We start from the raw sequence: 14,126 nt of genomic DNA on the forward strand, positions 1-14,126 counted from the left end.
AAATGGATCCGATTCATTTCACGGAAGTGTCTTTTCAGCTAACAGTTGGAACATTTTGTGGAGAGTTGTTGAAATGGTTTCTTAAGTGGCTGAGCATCAGCAAAACTACACCAGGTCATACTTGACAGTGAAAGTGTGCTTGAGAAAATTCTACTGCTTCTTTTAAACAGAAAACAAATTGTTCTCTTATTGTGCAGGAAAATACTAATTCTGTAGATATAGTCAGATACTGTATTGTGTATAGCGTTGGTTTGTTTATTGCACTGATGAACCGTGTGCTTGTATAGCGCTGACGTACTGAGGACAACAACAACAACAAAATTACATTTATAGAGCGCCTTTCACGTCGGGAGGATGTCCCAAAGTGCTGAACAGTCAGATGTCGGGGCCCGAGCATGGGGGAGGGGTGGTGTAGGGGTAAAGGAAGGCAGAGAGGTGGAACACTGGAAATGTCATGCTTGCTGCACATAAGATGTAGTTGCAGAAAGCCTCCAGGCATCAAGCCTGTACTGACATCGGCTGGATGATTGCTGGCTTCCAGCAGTGTCCTGATGACCCCAAAGTAATTTTTAAACGTCGCCACCCCAGTTATAAAGGGATCTGATTTTATGGAACCAAATCGCTAGATTATAATTGCACAGTGTATGCAGAAAAATGTCTATACATTTCTGTCAATGTGCAGTTGTTTTTTTGTATGTATACAACTTTGATCATTATCTTTGATGATGGAATATGTTGATTCAATTTTTGTGAATTCACACACACTTGCTGTTTGGATGATGTAGCCACCTCTTTGTTAATGCATATTTGCACCAGTGATTGGATAATTTAGGTGACATACTCGGGATTATTTATCCCCCCTCAAACATTCTTACAGGTTGAATATCTTCAGCGAACTAACTGCGATCTAGACAAGCAGGTGAAGGAGCTTCAGGAGAAGAAAAGCAATGCAGCAAATGAACTTGTAAACTTAAGCAGCAAAAACGAGCACCTATGTAATGAACTGAATGAGATTGACCACTTGGCACAGCAGTTAGAGCAAGACAAAGAAATGGCACTGGAGATTGCTGACAAGGAAATTCAAGCAGCTAAGGTAATCATAAAAGAATGGCTTATTGCTTGTGGATTCAGAAATCATTTTCCAGGCTTGTCAGATCTTTTAATACTCCAATATTTAATGGAATTTTTGGACGTCTGGTCACTCAAAATATATTTTTCTCAATCCCACATCTCATGGTAGATTACTATGATCTGTTTGCAACAGAAATGCCTTAACTCCTTATGGATTTCCAGCTTACCCACAATCGATCATCAAACAGATTTGACAGGTTGCAGCTTTTCTCTCGAGTTGAGATATTGAGAGGACCTAATAGAGAGGTTTAAGATTGTGAAAGGATTCGATAAGATGTACGTTGGTGGATGTTTTCATTTGTTTGTGAATCCAGAGTAAGAGGGCATAAATATAAGATAGCTAGTAGCAGATCTAATAAGGAGCTTAGGAGGAACTTCTTCACCAGAGAGCGGTGAGAATCCAGTTTTTCCTGATGAGAATAGCAAGAGACTGCAGGGGGACTTAAGCAGATTAGCACAATGGACTGATCAGAGTGACAGGAAGAGAAGTTCATAACGGAAATGGTTTGCGGGCTGGATGAAATCATCCCCTGGGCTGGATACAGCCCACGGGCCACTAGTTGGACCACCCTGATATATGTGATACTTCTATGCAGCATTTCTATGAACAAACTAATCCCTAGTTCTTTGTAAAAGTTCAAATTCAAGATCCTCATCCTCACCTACAAGGCCATTCACGGCCTTGCTCCCTCCTACCTCTCTGACCTACTATCCCCCTACTTACCTGCCCGTACCCTCCGTTCCTCTGGCTCCGGTCTGCTCCACATCCCCCGCCCCAACCGCCCTACCATCGGTGGCCGGGCCTTCAGCCTCTCAGCCCCGAGGCTCTGGAACTCTATCCCCCAGTGCCTTCGCCGCCTCCTCCCTTTCCTCCTTCAAGGCCGGTCTCAAAACCTTTCTCTATGACCGTGCCTTCAGCTCCCCTCTCGACTCTCTACCCCCTCCTCGCTCCCTCCCTTCCCTCCCCTCACCATTTCCCCACTGCTCGGGTTCCGACCCAACTGTACAGCGCCTTGGGACGTCCTCCCGATGAGAAAGGCGCTCAATAAATGGAATCTTGTTGTTGTTGTTGTTGTAAAAGAAGATCTGCCCACTGCTATTTTCATTCTTCACAGATAGATTTAAAGTAAGGATTTGTTATTTATCTTTTCAGGATGAAGTCAAGAGGCAGTGTGTAGAAATAGAAGAACTTCGAGAAAGATTATCGAAATTCAGGGCTGTAAGTCAGCCTCCTTTACTATATTAGGAAGTTTTTGTTTAAATTAAAATGTAGTCATGGTTAATGATCCCAGAAATCAATTGGTTTCTTTTCTAGCATTTGTTACACATAAGGATTCAATTATTTTCTATTTAGCAACTAATTTGTGCATTGAAGCACACCGGGACGCTACCCTGCGTGAAGGGTGCTATATAAATGTTAGTTGTTGTAATTTATATCAATCATGTCTTCATATGTTTATCAGTGTTTTTTATCTAAAGCTACATGAGTATGTTTTAATCATTAAGCTCAAATAATGATTGATATTGCAGATTTTGTCCTTATTTGCTCTACTATTATGTTTATAACTTGTGTTTCTTCATATAACCTTGCTAACTAGCTACCTTTGATCAAAATTGACTAAATATATCCTGTTTACGGATTGACTAGTTTGTGACAGGCAACTGTTTGAACAATGAGGAAGACCGCATCTAAACATGAATTGCATCTCACATTTTCAGGATGAAATCCAGAAACAGCACAGAGAATTGGAAGGATTTGAAGATACATTAGCTAAACTGAACAAAGTAAGTCATCCTTCATCATACAGGGTGACACCCAGGCCACCAATTTGCTTATGATGTGTGTATCCCGCGATTGGACGGTGCACGTCTTGCTTGGACTGGACATGAAGCAGATCAGAAAGCTGGTCACTTAAGCTGTGTCCACATTGCTTCTTTTTCTTTACATTTAATATAGCACCTTTCACTTTGGGAGACGTCTCAAAATATTATCCCCCCAAAAATTTAAAAAATATGGCGCTATTTGAAAAGAGACGGGAATTTCTCTCTCCCAGTGTCCTAGCCAAAAATCACCCAAATAAAACTGGTCACTCACTCCATTGCTGGTTGTGGGACATTGCTGTGTGCAACTGGCTGCCGCGTTTCGCCCACAAAATACACTGCCACTGCACTTTTACAGTATATGCTGTGAAGCACTTTGAGACATCTTGACGACGCGATAAAACCGCTATGTCAAATGCAAGGATTACTATTCCACAGGATGCACGTAAAGTGTATTCTGTTGGAGAACGTGATAGCTAATTTGTGCAAAGCTTTGTCCTACAAACAGCCATGAAGTGAATGACCCATTTTATTTGCTCATTGATCAGTTTAAAGAAAAAGCCATGTAAACCATTCCTGCTTTTTAATAATCTAAAGTTTTAAGGAATTGTGATTCATCGGAGTTTTGTGCTTTTCGATCAATTTTGAAAAGAATTGTCATTCAATACTGATGACTTGCTGGCTCAAAGGTGACAGAAATGCAGTGCAAGAGAAACATACAATTGAAGCACCTTGAGTAATAATAATAGTATAATAATTCTTGCATTTGATATAGCGCTTTTCACATCTTCTAGACGTCTCAAAGCGCTTCACAGAATATACTGTAAAGTGAATTGACTGTATATTTGTGGGCAAAACGCAGCAGCCAATTGCGCACAGCAGTGTCCCACAAACAGTCATGGATTGTGTGATCAAATTATTATTGTTCTTTTTTCTTGAGGGATTATTATCAGGTGTGTGGGGTAAGGAAACTTGCCCAAGATTTCGCCCTGCTGGGAATTGAACCCAGGTCTCCTGCTTGCAAGGCGAGAACTCTAAGCACTGAGCTACAATAATTCTACGTTGATGTTTTCCTTACCTTCAGGATCAGTACCTGCTCTAAGCTATTATAACCCTAAGTAACGTCAGCAGCAGTAGCCCAATAAAAGAATATTAATCATAACTCCTGGTAGGATTTGATTTAAGAGACTATGACGGCGATATTTCAATTAAGAATAATTCAAGGAGTTCATGTCAATTGTAAACTGCTCACGGTTTACTCTGGAAGTTTATGAGCTTATTTTAGAGCTACTTGATTGAATTATTGGCTTGTAATTCATTGTCAGCCACCTTTTATCCTGTATTCATTCAACGGGTATGAATCATTTCACTACCCAGCAATTAAGTTCAGACCATTGAGACTGTATTGATGTTTTAGAGGTTTACATTTCCACCAAGGTGAGATGAAACTGATACCTCTCGCTTACTGCCTTAAGGAATGGGAGGTTTTTGTGGACACCACAATCTTGGTCTGTCTATCTCATTGGGATACTGTAACATTTTTTGAAGACCTTTTTTTCACAGACATAAACTTAGATTAAAACCAAGCATGGTTTATAGATCAGGGCACCACTGAGAGTGATGAGTAGGGAAAAAGTTGAGGTAAAATAGAAAGTTGCCATTGTGATCTTGGTACAATTCTTCCTGCTTCCGTGAACAAATTTATGTGACTTCACATTTGTATTCAAAGTAGTAAATTTGATGTAAACAACTACTTTTTGTCTGGGAATGATTATAAAAATCCCATAAACGCCAGGCTTGTTGAAGTGCTTTGTGGTTGTAAATGGTTTTAAGGGGGAATGTACTGAACGCTTTGTAATTATATAATTCTGTGCGCTGACTATTCCAGGAATTAACTGCCAGCCACAGTGAAAATGCCAAGCTTCAGAACGACCTGCATTGTAAAATGAAAGAAACTCAAACTCTTAATGACTTATTAAATCAAATGAAGCAGGAAAAGCAAAGACTGTGTGACCGAGTTGAAAAACAAATAACAAAAGGTAATGAAATAGGGGAGGAATCACGGGGCTGTTTTAACTAAAATATATTGGTGCTTTTTAGTGACTGTGACTATTAACCCTTGGAGTGCTAAGGTTACCTGGGTGCTGTTCATATTTGATGCACAAAGCAATGAGTATTGAAGTGACCTGTTGACCCGCAAGTTAGCCATTTACCATGTAAATTCACCTGGTGTGTGCCATGAGAGCCAGGCCAGCTGTGCATCTGCGCAGTGAATGGGGTCCACAGTGCAACCACATAACAAGCAAATTTGCGCTCTAGTGAAGCGCATGTTAATATGGCTGCCTTGAATTTCTGTTTATCATTTGTTAGTTTTGAACTCTTTGGCATGATTCTATGATCTTGTCTTCCTATAATTATTCTTCATTTGAGTGAATTTCTGTACCTTTCTCTAAAATAGTCTGAAAATGTTCCTTTACTTTCTCACCCTGTCTCCTACTTAGTCTTCCCTGGAGCTGTTCCCATAATTCCAAGCTTTAGTTTCCTAAAGTCATACAACTTTTATTATTTTTGACTACTCATTGCTTATTGCTTTTTGCTTCACCCTGTGGAACTCCATCCCACAGTCCCTTCACCTTGCTCCTTCCCTTGTCTATGTCAAGGCACATCTCAAGACCCTCCTCTTCTACCGGGCCTTCGGTCACCCTCCTACCCCCTTCCCGCCCTGCCATCCACCCCTCCTGATCCCAGCCCCCAGCTCAGGTCCAAATCCCTGACTGTCCAGCACCTTGGGATGACCTCCCAACATGAGTGGCTATACAAATGTAATTTGTTGTTGTTTTGCCAATCACCAGAGCGAGAGCTAGTCATGGATTTGGAAAGAATGCGATCACACCATGGGGCTCTGCGAGGGGATAGGTCACCATCTCGCTTGGACAAATTTGTGAAGAGTTTGGAGGAAGAGAGGGATTACTACAAATGTGAGGTAGAATACCTTCAGGGTATGGTGAGCGGACAAAGTAGCCCATCTCGTTCTCCGAGGCGTGGCCGCAGTCCATGTCGCCTTTCACCTGTGAAGGTAATGTAAATTAGCCTTAGAAGTGTTCAGTAAATGACGTTTATAATCACCTGTAAAATCACTTAACTTGAACTTGTTTTTTCGCTGTTAAATTTTCATCCTGGTGCCCATCTTATAACAATATAATACCATGTACACCACTGTCACACCACTTTGAGGGGATGCTGGTCTCATTACTTGATTTGATTGGAGTCCAGGCGCCCTGGCACCCATTATCATTAATGGGAACAAAATGTCTGTGTGAATCTGTCTTGCAACAAACTGTATTAGTACAAATATTAAATCCCACAAAAAAAACACTTTTTTTAAAAAATAAAAACAAGTCGCTGGGAACACTCAGCAGGTCAGGCAGCATTTATGGAGAAAGAAAAGTGAGTCAACGTTTCGGGTCCACGACCCTTCGTCAGAACTTTTTTTTAGAGTTTGAAAAATACAACATTATACATTATTGCAAGCTAACAAGTCTAGAAGTGTACTACAATGCTATAGGATAATTCCTGCTATAAAATTGTGTATTTTGGTATTTTAGCAAAGATTGACTTAAGCATGTTTGTACAGTGTTAGTGCACATCTTTACAACTACATTTCTGTAGACATTAATGCCAATGGAATTTTGTTCATAATTTGTACAGTATGAGATTGTTTCTGGAAACCTTTCAAACAGAATCATTGTTTTAAAGGGAAACTGTATTTCTGCCCACAGAGTAACAGATCTAACTCCGAACTGTTCAAAGTCATCAGAGAGCGAGATGAGCTGCAGTGTGTGCTGGAAAAATTTGAGCGACACATGTCAGAAATCCAGTGTAATGTCAAGATGCTGACTTCAGAGCGTGACAAATTGATGATGCTTTATGAAGAGGTAAAAACAACAGAATAAGAGTAAAGTGAAACCTAAATGTATCTAAATTCTCGTGTGTTACTATTTCCAGTAAATGAGGAAAAATTTGAGCAGGAACCGGAAGTCAATTAATTTTACTTCAGTGTTTATTTTTTTTACCCAGCGATAGTCAGTGTTTCAGACCTGATCTGGGGATTGGGATCGGGGAGGGTGGAGGCAGGGAGGAAGGAGGGTGATCGAAGGCACCGTCAAAGAACATGCTATAAACAAGCAAATTCAATAGTAGCTTCCAAAAGGGAATTGGATATTTACTTAAAAAGGAAAATAATTTGTAGGTCTGTGAAGCGCTTTGGGACGTCCTCCCGACGTGAAGAGCGCTATATCAAATGCAAGGATTATTATGGGATAAGAGCGGGGGAGTGGGCAAGTTGAATAACTCTTTTCAAAGAGTCGGCACAGGCACGATGGGCCAAATGGCCTCCTTCTGTGCTGTTAAGATTCTATGATTTTATTATGAAACAGTAGTGATTCCACATATCCTGAATGTCACCAATTATAGAGCTGCGAAACAGACTTCACTCATAGAATTTAGCCCTACATCACTTCACTCTGGAAAAAAATCCCGAATGAATGTCTGTTCGAATACAAGATTGAAGGTTATAGAAATAATTATAGATCTTGATGATGAAACGCACTGTAGAACACTGGTTTTACTCCTTTTGGGACTAAGAAAATATATGTGAAGTGTACCTGGTCAGGTTTGAATAAGGCTGATTACCTTTGGGAGTTGGGGAGAAATTTCAAAATTTCATCCATACATATTAATCTCCCTTAGGAAATGAATGTCTCATTTATACGATGAAGTGTTTTAGCTTCACTTGGTGGAGTAGAGCGAATGGAAGTAGGAAGACCGTTTTTAATTTCCTGCTCTAAAATCACTCCCACTTTGAACTCTGAGTATAGCTTTGACTATAACCACTGAGCTCAGCAACTTGTGACCACCCTCCTTGAGCGAAGTAACCATGGTCTCCTTGTATACTGAGCTGGCTCCAGGTGACTTGCTTGGCTTCAGAATGTCAGAATCAAGTCAACCCTCTGTGGTGGTGGTGATAGTTCAGTTCTTGAGCCAGGCTGTACTCTTAAATACAGTACTCCAAGGCGCTGATGATGACAGTTTAGCCAGTCTGGCTTGTCGGGACAGACTCTTCCCACTCAGGGAGTCATCCCACTCAGCTCCTGTTAATAACCTTGTAAACCAAGGCCCTAACAGGTAGGGTGGTCCTAGCTGGACAAGCAGTGGGAAAGCAATATCAATGGCAAGTTGGTTTTGAGCTGGTTAGACTCCAACAGTACCCCAACTCATTCTGGGATCCCCAAGCCTTGACACTTGACAACTTGTGCCTAATACTTTCCTGAATTAGGTAAGCAGGATGCATCCCTCCAGGGAGAGTGTGCACATTTCATTCCAATAATCTATCTATGGGATTTCCAGGTGTGGGTGGGATGCATGGAAATCTCAGCTTGGTTTGGATACTCTTAAGCATGGTGATGGGTTTCAACCTGTGTTAGACACACAGCTGACCAAAAAAGAGGAGAGAAAAGATAACTCGGGTTCTCTAATCAAAGGCTGAATTGTTCTGTCGTGTAAATATAAAAATATAAACAAGTCCCTTGACGGATAACCCTGCAGCATTGGACTGAGCCAGAAATATTCATATGAATCCATGGAGGAGCCAAGTACATTATCAAGAAACTAAAACACAAAATAAAAATGTATTTAAGGTCATGTGGAAATATGGATAAGTACAATTCAGAAACAACAACAACAACTTGGATTTATATAGCGCCCTTCACGCCGGACGGCGTCTCAGAGTGCTTCACAGTAAAGGATCCCGGGGCCGAGCCAAGGAGAGGGGGAGGAAGGTGACCAAAGGCGCGGTCGAAAAGAAAGGACTTCAGCCGAGACCTGAAAATAGGAAGAGAGTGGGCGAGGCGAAGGGAGTGAGGAAGGGAGTTCCAGAACCTCGGTATACTTAACCCATGAGCGACCTTTATGTCATTTTAAATCTCTTACGAAGCACCTTTGTTTTCTATGTCCTAATGAATGGAAACTACTTCCAGGCCCAAGAGGAATTGACCAGGTTAAGAAAGGAAGCTACGTCACCAATGTCTCAAAGGCGAATGGAAGAAGAAAGAGACGATGCTAGAGCAGACCTGAAGAGAATGACCTCCGAGAGAGATAGCGTGAGAGACAGGCTAAAGGTACTTAAAGATATTTGTTACAGATCGATATGTTTTGTATGTACATTTATGTCTGTATCTTTCTGCTCTTTTTAGGGTCTCTGAACTATTTTGTGCCCAAGAAAATGGGCAGATAGCTTATTGTGCATCATCCCGAATGCCATAATTTAGACCTTGTACTCGATTTCCAAATTCTCATTTCCGATATCCTTTTATATTATATATTGTTTAAATAGACTTTATTAGTAAAATGTGTTCATTCTGTTGTTATCAGGCTGTTCTAGCCAATGAATATGTGACAATATTTTCTATTCTTTTTATTGAGAACTTTTCTTTATTTTTCCAAGTCTCGTTTCTTTAAAAATAATAAAATCCTCGTCTGATTCAAATACAGACAAGTAAGTTATGAGCTGGGCCAATAGAAAAGTGCTGCCACGGTTTTGCCGCAGAATCCGCTATAAATAGCGCCTTCCACTATAAACCCGCCATAAAATGTAGTCTCTGGCACCGGGTTGCTGCGCTGTTTATCTGACCCAAGTGTGGGTGGGGTGGCGGACAGGCATACACGGTGCAGCGCAAGTGGGAGATGGGATTCGATCCACTCGGAGGCACCAGTGTTGTGATTGTCTGTGTGTGTCTCTCTCTCTCTATGTGTGTGTTTGTGAGTGTGTCTGTCTGAGTGTGTGTGTATTTATGAGTGTCTATTTGAGTGTATCTCTCCTCTGTGTGTGTGTGTGTCTGTTTGTGAGTGTCTCTGTGTGAGTGTGTCTGTGTGCCTCTCTCCTCTCTTGTGTGTTATCTCTTTGTGTCTTTGAGTGTGTGTCTCTGTGTCTAAAAGTATGTGTGTGTGTCTCTCTGTGTGTCTGTGTGTGTGTCTTTCTCTGGGTCTGTGTGTCTCTCAGTCTGTGTGTGTGTGTGTGTCTGTGTGTGTGTCTCTCTCTCTCTCTCTGTGTCTCCCTCTGTGTCTTTGTGTGTGTATCTCTCTGTGTCTGTGTGTCTCTCTGCCTGTGTGTGTGTCTTTCTCTGTGTCTGTGTGTCTCTCTCAGTGTCTGTGTGTGTGTGTCTCGCTGTGTCTGTGTGTCTCTCTGCCTGTGTGTGTGTGTCTTTCTCTGTGTCTGTGTGACTCTCTGTGTGTATGTGTGTGTGTGTGTGTCTCCCTCTGGGTCTCTGTGTGTGTATCTCTGTGTGTGTGTATCTGTGTCTGCGTGTCTTTCTGCCTGTGTGTGTGTCTTTCTCTGAGTCTGTGTATCTGTGTGTGTCTCTCTCTCTGTGTCTGGGTGTCTCTCTGCCTGTGTGTGTGTTTTTCTCTGTCTGTGTGACTCTTGGGTGTGTATGTGTGTGTGTGTCTCCCTCTGTGTGTGTGTGTGTGTGTGTGTCTCTCTGGATCTCTGTATTTATGTGTGTGTATCTCTGGATGTCTGTGAGTGTCTCTCTTTGGATGTCTGTGTGTGTGTGTCTCTCTGGGTCTCTGTGTATGTGTGTGTGGCTCTCTGGGTCTGTGTATGGGTGTCTCTCTCTGGGTCTCTGTCTCTTTGTCTGTGTGTGTGTGTGTGTCTCTGGGTCTGTGTGTGCGTCTCGCTCTCTGGGTCTCTGTCTCTGTGTCTGTGTGTGGTGCTGGACCCTGAGAGGCAGGAGGTGGTGAGCTTCTGTAGTCCCACAGTCAGGACACTGGTCCTGAGGGTCCGTTTTTTGGCAGATCTTTGGGCCTGTGCCGGTGTCCATCCCCTGTCCCCGCCCCGCCTCACCCCAGATGGGTCATCTAGTTTTTGATGAAGAAGAAATTAATTGCAAAAATTGCAACAATCTAATATGTGTAATCTCCTCATGTTTAGTTTTCATCAATAAAGTGAAAGAATGTAGGTTGGCAGTAAATGTACTTCAATAGCACCAATCTACCCACTGCAACGTCCTGTAAAATTTTTCCGCAATGTTTGGAAAATATTTCCACACTTTTCTATTGGCCCAGATTATGAGCTGTTTCAAAGCTTTGATTTTTGTTGATTTTCTATCTGTAATAAGATGAAAGGTTACCTTTCATAACATAACATAACATGTAGGAGCAGGAGTAGGCCATTCGGCCCTTCGAGCCTTCCCCGCCATTCAATCATGGCTGATCTTCTAATCTAACTCCAGCTAATAACCTGACCCTGCCTTATCCCCATATCCCTTAATCCCTTTAGCAATAAGAAATCTATCTGTTTCAGTCTTGAATATGTTCAAGAACTGAGCGTCAACAGCTCTTTGGGATAGTGAGTTCCATACAATCACTACCCTTTGAGTGAAGAAGTTCTTCCTCAACTCAGTGCGAAAGGGCTGACCTCTGATTGTAAGGTTGTGACCACTGGTTTTAATTTCTCCAACCAGGGAAAACAATCTCCCACTATCTACTCTTATCATGCTCTTTAATGATCTTGTAGGTTTCTATAAGATCCCCTCTAATTATAATAACAATAATAATAATCCTTGCATTTGATATAGTGCTTGTCACGTCGGGAGGACGTCCCAAAGCGCTGTCTTCTATATTCTAGAGAATATAGGCCCAGATTGGTCAGCCTATCCTCGTAACTCATCCCCTTCATCCCTAGTACTAACCTAGTAAATCTACACTGCACCCCCTCCAAGGCAAGTACATCCTTCCTTAAATGAGGAGACCAAAACTGGACACAGTATTCCAGGTGTGGTCTCACCAGGGCCTATACAGTTGCAGCAAGACTTCCCTACTCTTATACTCTAATCCTTTCATAATGAATGCTGACATACCGTTCGCCTTCCTAATTGCTGCTGCACCTGCAGACTAACTTTCTGTGATAAGGACTTAAAAGTTGCTATGTAAATTGTGATGGGAATTTACAATATTTTCTTTCTAGAGTGTTCTTGAAACAAATGAATGTAACGCAAAACAGATGGAACAGAGGATGTCACAGTTAGAAAATACAATTCATGAAGTAAGTACCCTAAGACAAGCTTGTGAATGCAGTTTGGTTGAGTGCTCTAATGGTAAGTTAGATACATTTTTCAGTCCTAATATACCAATAGATTGAGTTCTATCATGAAATTATAATATCATCTACTTAGAAAGTGGTAGATGGTTGGAAATGTGCAATAAGTCTATAATGTAATCAAGGCATTCAGATGGGATCATAACCCGTGAGAACAAAGCTTGGAGGACATCATCTGTGTGGTTGTGAATAAATTGTTTTACTGTTCTATGGGCATCATCTATGCACTGTAATTAAATTACAGCTCATTACTTGCTCTCTGCTTTCTATCTTTTTATGCTGTGTACATGGTTTCAATAAAATGAAAACTGTCAATGACAATTTAAAGTAATGCTGAAATCAACAGAATTTAAAACTGCCAATTAGGTTGCAATCTTTATGGAATAATGTGGAGCCTTAATTTTCACTAAGCAATGTAATGTTGTAATGCTAAAATAAATTTAGAGTGGATGTACATTGCACGTCAATTTGTTCAAAATGCCCTTTGCACTGATTAATAAATATGTCCTATGTCTTATTTTTGGAAAATTACTTAGTAAATTAAATATTCTTTTGATATAATTTAGAAGCACAAAAAAGTGAACATTTACTTGGGAAAAACTTTCAGAGCCTCAATTGCAGCATATAACAGATGAGTGGAAAAGTTTTTTTTCACAAAAATAATGATTTGTACTTGGAAGCAATGGGTACACTAGGATTTGCATAAAATAACTATATAATATACATCCCTGTACACGCTGCAATTATACTGTGTGAGCGCGGAAACCATTTGGGCAGCATTTGTTTGACCATTCACTTCAGCATTATACCATTGGATAAGAGGCTCAATGTAATCTGTTATTGAAACTATTATCAGCAATATTGTAAACATAAAAATTGTATGTGTTTTGAAACAAAACTACTGGCTTATTTATCAGCACTAACTTTGATTTCGATTAGATGAGGATTTAATCTTGATTATAAACATAAGGCTCTTCAGCCTTGAAAAGGAAGCCTCAGAAGGGAAGTTATGAAGTATATACGATTCTAAATGTGATTGAGAAAGTAAACCCCACAATACCACTTTAATATACACAGGTTAGGGACCTTATAGACTCATCTATCTGCTAAGGAGCTTACAGCCCTCTGGCCTCAATATTGATTTAAATAATTTCAGACCATAATAGCTTACCTTCCCCCTCCCCCTCTTCCCCCTCCTCGCTCCCTCCCTTCCCTCCCCTCACCCTGACCATTTCCCCAATGCTCGGGTCATGACCCAACTGTGCAGCGCCTTGGGGCGTCCTCCTGATGTGAAAGGCACTTTATAAATGGAATCTTGTTGTTGTTGTTGTTGTTCTGTGACCATTACCACGTCATCTGGGTCCCAGACATACCTTTTCTCTCTCTGGTCTGCCTGTTTGTTGCATTTCTCCCTTCCATCCCCCTTTGTTTTGCATTATTAACACCTCTATTCCCCTGTTTTGTTGCAATCCCCCTTTGTTTGCATCATTAACATCTCTTTAACCCATCATCCCCTGTCCTCTACCCCCACTTTCACCTTTGTCTTCCTTGCCCTGTCTCCCCCCTCTCTGTTAGTCCTTAAAAGCCTCTCCCTCCCAACATGCCCCAGTTCCGACGAAGGGTCATGGACCCGAAACGTTAACTCACTTTCCTTTCGCCATAGATGCTGCCTGACCTGCTGAGTGGTCCCAGCGATTTCTGTTTTTGTTTGTGCTTTTATTAACCCTGTTTAACAACTTGTTTGATGAAAAGGGAATTGATAAGAGTCTCTCCTGTTCTTTTTTGAGCTTGAAAATGAGCGTTTTGCCTTGAAGAAGAAAATAACGACACAGAAGGAAACGATATCAGAACTTGAAGAACGGTACAGGTGTATATCACAAAAACTCCAGCAAAATTCAGATAATGCTTCTCATCACAAGGCAGAGCTGAGTTCACTTAGGTTAGTGTTTGCTTTGTGTTCATTTGTTTGAAATATGTCAGATTTGTTTTAAATAGGAGATTGGGAGTGAACAGCTAAGGA

General features: G+C 41.2%; 1 protein-coding gene across 2 annotated transcripts in view; it reads left to right on the forward strand.

Moving 5' to 3' along the window:
- Nucleotides 1-14,126, forward strand: part of cep135 (centrosomal protein 135) — a 45,179-nt gene that overhangs the window by 18,358 nt on the left and 12,695 nt on the right. Inside the window, exons 8-16 of one of the 2 annotated variants that reach the window (XM_042341995.1) lie at nucleotides 878-1,093; nucleotides 2,285-2,350; nucleotides 2,851-2,916; nucleotides 4,841-4,991; nucleotides 5,805-6,028; nucleotides 6,732-6,887; nucleotides 8,988-9,128; nucleotides 11,975-12,052; nucleotides 13,894-14,045. In XM_042341995.1, the coding sequence (XP_042197929.1) occupies nucleotides 878-1,093; nucleotides 2,285-2,350; nucleotides 2,851-2,916; nucleotides 4,841-4,991; nucleotides 5,805-6,028; nucleotides 6,732-6,887; nucleotides 8,988-9,128; nucleotides 11,975-12,052; nucleotides 13,894-14,045 (1,250 nt within the window). The remainder of the gene's footprint in view (nucleotides 1-877; nucleotides 1,094-2,284; nucleotides 2,351-2,850; nucleotides 2,917-4,840; nucleotides 4,992-5,804; nucleotides 6,029-6,731; nucleotides 6,888-8,987; nucleotides 9,129-11,974; nucleotides 12,053-13,893; nucleotides 14,046-14,126) is intronic. The other variant, XM_042341996.1, reaches the window with a different exon arrangement.

This window comes from Callorhinchus milii, unplaced genomic scaffold (assembly GCF_018977255.1).
Source record: "Callorhinchus milii isolate IMCB2004 unplaced genomic scaffold, IMCB_Cmil_1.0 Scaffold1, whole genome shotgun sequence".
In the NCBI taxonomy this organism is placed as follows: domain Eukaryota; kingdom Metazoa; phylum Chordata; class Chondrichthyes; order Chimaeriformes; family Callorhinchidae; genus Callorhinchus; species Callorhinchus milii.